General features: G+C 35.2%; 1 protein-coding gene across 1 annotated transcript in view; it reads left to right on the forward strand.

Moving 5' to 3' along the window:
* LOC144442449 (uncharacterized) overlaps nucleotides 1-6,393 on the forward strand; it is a 75,233-nt gene extending 68,840 nt beyond the window's left edge. The window contains exons 35-40 of the mRNA XM_078131805.1: nucleotides 568-720; nucleotides 1,201-1,458; nucleotides 1,808-1,924; nucleotides 2,621-2,812; nucleotides 3,202-3,488; nucleotides 4,021-6,393. Coding sequence (XP_077987931.1) covers nucleotides 568-720; nucleotides 1,201-1,458; nucleotides 1,808-1,924; nucleotides 2,621-2,812; nucleotides 3,202-3,488; nucleotides 4,021-4,272 — 1,259 coding nt within the window. The 3' untranslated portion in view covers nucleotides 4,273-6,393. The remainder of the gene's footprint in view (nucleotides 1-567; nucleotides 721-1,200; nucleotides 1,459-1,807; nucleotides 1,925-2,620; nucleotides 2,813-3,201; nucleotides 3,489-4,020) is intronic.
* The last annotated feature ends 235 nt before the right edge of the window (nucleotides 6,394-6,628 follow it).

A 6,628-nucleotide genomic window follows, 5' to 3' on the forward strand; every position in this document is an offset into this window, starting at 1 on the left:
GTACATAGTCTTTTTAGCTGTTGAAAGCAAGGAAATGCTCATAAAATTGGAGAACATTAATAGCAGGTGATGTTTTTATGGTATATTGCAAATACTGTGAATGAAATGGAAATAGATGTACTATTTGCATAATCCTTTGAATAAAGGGTAAAAAAATATGCTATATTGTGTTACCCTGTTGGTAGCTGTACTCAAAAGAGGATCATGTGAGGAGAGAGCACCCCACATTAGGGTGTGTAAGGGGTAGAACTGTCAAAATGATGTCAGCAATGTACCGTATGCAAAGAAGTAAAAATATGCATGGAAAATAGCATCATGAGCTCCTAAAATTCACTTGATTGAAACAAAGAGAAATAGATTTCAGATAGCTTAGAATTCCATTGTTTATGCTGCCAAACACTTGGAGACGACAATTTTAAATGTATGCCACAGAACTATTAGATTCTGGCTATCTCTTCCACTGCCGAACAGCACCCCTAGTGGCCAAACATTAAAATCTTTTGTTTTTCCTATGGACGATGGCATCCACAATGTTGTTATAAGAATGTACTGAAAATTTTATTTTAGGTCAAGATGGCTTGCCAGGAAGACGAGGTCAAGATGGATTCCCAGGATTTAAAGGCAGAAAAGGTGCCCCAGGTGTACGTGGTATACCAGCCCTACCGGGTAGACCTGGTGTCAGTGGTCCAAATGGATTACCTGGACTTAGCGGCATTACAGGTATGAAGTGATATCAGTGTATAATGCCATGTTAGTATTGTACACTGATGGAGTACCTTTAGTCAGTGTAGTAGCACATAGCCTCACTAAACTCAGTAGTATTTGTCAAAACAAAAGAAGTGTGTGTGTTCCCATAAATCCCTGCAGGAACTTCACAAAATGGCTGAACATATGTAACGTACACTAGGGATTCTTTACAAGATTCAATGTAGTATATTTTTTGCATGAAACTGCTGAAGATCAAAATAAAAATAGAAAATTATGAAAATATTTTTGCAATTAGAACTACTGGGCGTTAGTGTTTCGTGATGTAGGATATTGTTCTAAGTGTTTTGTGAAGGCCTTCTTTAAGAGGCTATATATAGTGATGATAATGGCAATAATATATGCCATTGTTAAAACCTCCAATTGTGAAGTGCTTCATTTCATACTGACCATGTACTTCTAAGAATAAATATGCTAATTTATGTGTTTTTTCAGGTGGTCGCGGTGAACCTGGACTAACAGGCAGCCTTGGATTACCAGGTGTGAATGGCTTTAAGGGAGACAGTGGTGACCCGGGTGTACCAGGACCATTAGGACCACAAGGCCCACCTGGTTTCAATGGTTTGAAGGGTGAAAAGGGTGCTTCTGGTTTGGAAATAAGGGGCTTTAAGGGCGACATGGGTGAACCAGGATTCCCTGGTATCATTGGACAGCCAGGAGTACGTGGACCACCAGGACAAAGAGGACCAGAGGGTAAGTCATGTATCAAATTACCATCAGAACTGCTCATCTTAAAATCATATTATCTGATATGACAAAACTCCTTAGTTTGTCCTACTTCCTTTGTGTCAGATATCGTGAGATGGTACACTATTTGACAATATTTGAGTTGTAATCACAATGTGTGAAATGGGACACTGACAATGTTCGAGTTGTAAATGAATCTACCCTGTGTGAGCTTACGGGCTTTGCCTAGTTATTGTATTACAAACCCTGATTATGTCCAACCATATTGAGGTAAAGCTACCTAGTTACTAGTTAAAAGTTGAGTTACAAGTAAACATTACTGAACTAATCATAAACACTCTACTTGTTCACATAGGACGTCCAGGCTTCCCAGGTTTAAATGGTGATCCAGGTTCTGCTGGTCAGCCAGGATTTGATGGAAGTCAGGGCTTACCAGGATTTAGAGGTGGACCAGGTGAAGCAGGTCGTCCAGGTATGTTATCTTTTAAAAATCTTTTACTGAAATTCATGTGTTGTTCTAAAGGTTACACTACTCAGTTGACCTTACCAAAGTATATCTTCCTCAGGATATCATGGCTTTGTCATGCCTTGATACTGAATAGTGATTTGTGGCTTATAATTTATAACATTTACATCTTCTGCTGAAATTTAATGTCTTTTTCTGTTAGGTCCACATATTAATAAAATGTGATGTGTTTTCTGTTAGGTCCACATGTTAATAAAATGTGATGTCTTTTCTGTTAGGTCCACATGTTAATAAAACGTTATGTGTTTTCTGTTAGGTCCACATGTTACTAAAATGTTATGTGTTTTCTGTTAGGTCCACATGTTAATAAAACGTTATCTGTTTTCTGTTAGGTCCACATGTTAATAAAAAGTTATGTTTTTTTCTGTTAGGTCCACATGTTAATAAAAAGTTATGTGTTTTCTGTTAGGTCCACATGTTACTAAAATGTTATGTGTTTTCTGTTAGGTCCACAAGTTAATAAAAAGTTATGTTTTTTTCTGTTAGGTCCACATGTTAATAAAATGTTATGTGTTTTCTGTTAGGTCCACATGTTAATAAAATGTTATGTGTTTTCTGTTAGGTCCACATGTTCATATAACTTGATTTGTTTTCTGTTAGGTCGATCCACATGTTAATAAAACGTGATGTGTTTTCTTTCAGGTCCACGAGGTGAAGAAGGTGACTCAGGTTCAGCTGGTTCACCAGCCCCATCTGGTATCAAGAGTTTCTTACTAACACGTCACAGTCAGACTGCTCAGATACCAGAATGTCCTGCTGGACAGAAAGAAATGTGGACAGGTTACAGTTTGTTGTACACAGAGGGTAATGACAAGTCTCACTTCCAGGACTTAGGTAAGTCTAGGTCAATGGCCAATATTTTATTTCATTTTCCATTTATTTATTTATTTGATTAATTAATTGTTTGTTTATTTGTATGTTTGTTTGTTTGTTTGTTTATTCTGCTCTGTCAGCTCCCTATTAGCAGGGAGAGAACTACGTATGGGTATAACCTTTATATACACTGCCATATTCCTGAAAAGTAGGAGCCAATTTGAACCAAACAGTGCATGATTCCTAAATGCTACACCCCTTTATTTCACAATCATAGTTTTTATCCTTGTCCATGAAAGCATTGTATTGTTAATATATATATAGGAAGTGATCAAAGTAGAGAAATATGACTTTGTCAGTCTAGTCGTATATGTACACTTCTCATTTACATTTCTTTTTGACCTACCCAGGTATGGCAGGATCATGTCTTCCCAGGTTCAACACAATGCCATTTGTATACTGTAACATCAATGAACAATGTAACTATGCAAGCCGTAATGATAAGTCCTATTGGTTGTCTACCAGTGCACCAATTCCAATGATGCCAGTAGGAGATACAGACATTATTCCATACATCAGTAGATGTACAGTGTGTGAATCACCCAAACAAGTCATGGCTGTACATAGTCAAGATTTGTTGGTCCCAGATTGCCCTAATGGATGGGATGGACTCTGGATTGGATACAGTTTTGCTATGGTAGGAATGGCTTATATACTTCATATGCTTCTAAGAATTTCATGTCACTTCTGACATGAATTTTGACATCACTTAATGATAGGACATGTATAGTGCATCCAGCCAGATCTGTATAGTTAATATAGCAAAATTGATACAAGTACAACAAAAAACAGGAGAATGTATTTCTACACTCATGTCTGTATAAAACATTTCAAATCTTCAAGAAATTTTTAATTTACACCCAAGTCTTTAGCTATGTTTTAACAAAGTTGTAGTGTTCAATAAACTGTGTTCAAGAAAATAAGTGATATAAGACTTTTGTTTTCCCATCAAGGTGGGTATATATTAGAACTCACAATTTTTTAACTATTTTCAAATTTGCAGCCATTTCCAAATGATGACCTTTCATTGATGGATTAGAGATTATTTTTTCCTTTTGTTCATGACTTCTCCAAAACCTGATGTGAAATTTCCTTGTATTCCATACCTGCAAATTAAAGTTCCAGATATCCACCATGTTATCTTACCATTTCTTTTCTACTCTCAACAGTACACAGCTTCTGGTGCTGAAGGTGGTGGCCAGTCTCTTTCTAGTCCTGGTTCATGTATGGAAGATTTCCGAGCAACACCATTTATAGAATGTAATGGCCGAGGAATGTGTCATTTCTTCGCAAATAAATTTAGTTTCTGGTTGGTAACCATTGGAGACAATGAACAATTCGCTATTCCATCTAAGCAAACACTTAAAGCTGGTAATCTCAGATCTCGTGTCAGTCGTTGTCAAGTCTGCCGAAAACTATAGTGATTTTTACAATGTTAGACTAAAACCAAGGAATCGATAATCATGTATTTTAATATTTTAATACGGCCACAATCATGATTATACAATAATTGGAATCTTAATTCATGGTCTTTTATCAGACATCGTCACTACATACCTCAAATGTATGACAAATATTCATTTTAATTTTATGTTATATCCCTTATCATCTTTTTTCATTGTATTTCGGATGGTGCTATTTTACAAACATGGACGAACTACAGCCTGGAGCAAAAATCTATAATGAAATTATTATTCAGTGAAAGAAACAAGAAATTGTGTTTTATAATACTCAAGAGACCTTCGGAAAGATAGAGAGGAAGTAAATAAGATGTATTATTGTATAGTCCTTCCAGTAATTTGATCAAATAGTGGGCAGTTGGTGTATAAGAAACATGAAAACTAGATGCGTTATGTAGCTTACCCCTCATCAGCCTGCTCTTACCACATGAAGAAGTTGGCTGATGTGTGAGGGCGCCTAACATAACATACCTTGCAGACTACATCATTTAATACTACCGTGTTAGTATATATCAGAAGTGATGTCCACCCAACAAAATAAGATGTTCTATTCCTTTGATATTGATTATTCAATACAGTTGTTCATGTCACTCGGATTCTTACAACTATAATTTCATTATGGATTTTTGCACTGAGAGTGAGCTGTATGCAAATTTTACATGGTGCTCTCTCTCTCTTTTCGTTACCGTTAGTAATTTTTGACCAGTTTCTTTTGTATTAACTTGTCAAATTAATATGGACTAATTGGGGTTATGTTTTAAAGTATTCCATTATCTGTATTCAAGTTTAAACCAACCAAAATTACCAGTATTTTCTGGGATTTGATGCTCACAGCTGTTGATATTGTCTCACCTTTGACCTGTATTCATACACCTAAACAATTTTAAGAATGTATTTTAAGTTTTGTTCACTCATTCTCTGTATCCATAAGATCTAGGGGTGTGGATTTTTAATCTTTAAATGAATTTTCTTTACAATCACTTCAGACCAATAATGTTTTATGGTATTACATTTCTCACTCAGAAATAAACTCATTTACCGCTACAAGGATTTTTACCAATATTTATATCATAGTAATAGTTCTTACTCTTATGTACCGGTTCAAAAATCTTGTTAATTTTTTACATGTCATGTCATTTTGTTATTAAATATTAAAAAAATCATTTTCAGTATCTGAAATATGTAAATGAAAAAGCTTTTTGTGAGTCCAACATTTTTAACGTCTGTAAACCTTTGTACCTCCAGTTTTTATCTAACAATTTTCACATGGTGCTACAAATCCTAGCACTTACAGTTTGCAGCTCACACCAGAATATATTTTAATTTTTTTTTTTAATTTGTATTTTTACAGTTGATTTAATATTTTAAATGGATGTATTGGTAGTATTGTATGTCTTCATAGTTTCTATATAATAACCAACCATTCCATTTCCCAGTAAAAATTTCTGAAATACTATATTGTACACTAACATGTATTTAAGTCTTCAAGTTGGAAGAATTTTCAGTTTTCCATAAAAAGGGAACAACACATTCAGATATCAGTTTTACAACTTTAGACTGTTATGTTTTCATACAGAACATTTGCTCTCACAACAAGAAATTTTTGAGTCAAAAATGTGTTGTCTCTTTGAAAATTGAAAACTTTCTATGGCTGCCTTTCCACCACTATATATATGTTCCATAATGCATTGCTGCATGTTTGGGGTCAGGGGTCAAATACCTTATTTGCATTTTGGTGATGGAGATCTAAATCTGCAATGTATATTTCCAAACCCTACGCCAGCTAGATTGTTCACATACCTGTCTTCAGCATGTGTTCATGGCAGTGCATGGTGGAATGTTACATAGTGCAAACTAACTTTTATCACCCTTGCTATTATGTATAATGGTATACTCCTATTTGCTTTGTACAAGAAAGGCTGATCCACTTTTGAGGATAGGGGGAGGAAGATTAAAAGTTCAGTTAGTGCCATTTCTTATCGTTGTCAAATATACTTTAAGACGTGTCCTTTTGTCATTTGTAAGTTTTTATTCCAACATTTTGATGAACAAGAAATAAATTTTGTATGATCTTTCCCTATATGTAGTGTGATGGTAGTGACTGAATTGATGGTTGAGTGATAGTGTTATAATTCATCATTACCAGCCATGATTAACATCCAATGTGAGAAATTGTACTTTACTTGCTATGATTTTATAGCCTACACCTCCCACCCCTGCCCACTTTGTCAACTTTATTTCCAACTTTCACTGCTTGCAAATAGTACTCTGTATCATTCACCATCCTAAACCACAGACTCTTTTATGGCACCGTACA

Source organism: Glandiceps talaboti, chromosome 11, assembly GCF_964340395.1.
Source record: "Glandiceps talaboti chromosome 11, keGlaTala1.1, whole genome shotgun sequence".
In the NCBI taxonomy this organism is placed as follows: domain Eukaryota; kingdom Metazoa; phylum Hemichordata; class Enteropneusta; family Spengelidae; genus Glandiceps; species Glandiceps talaboti.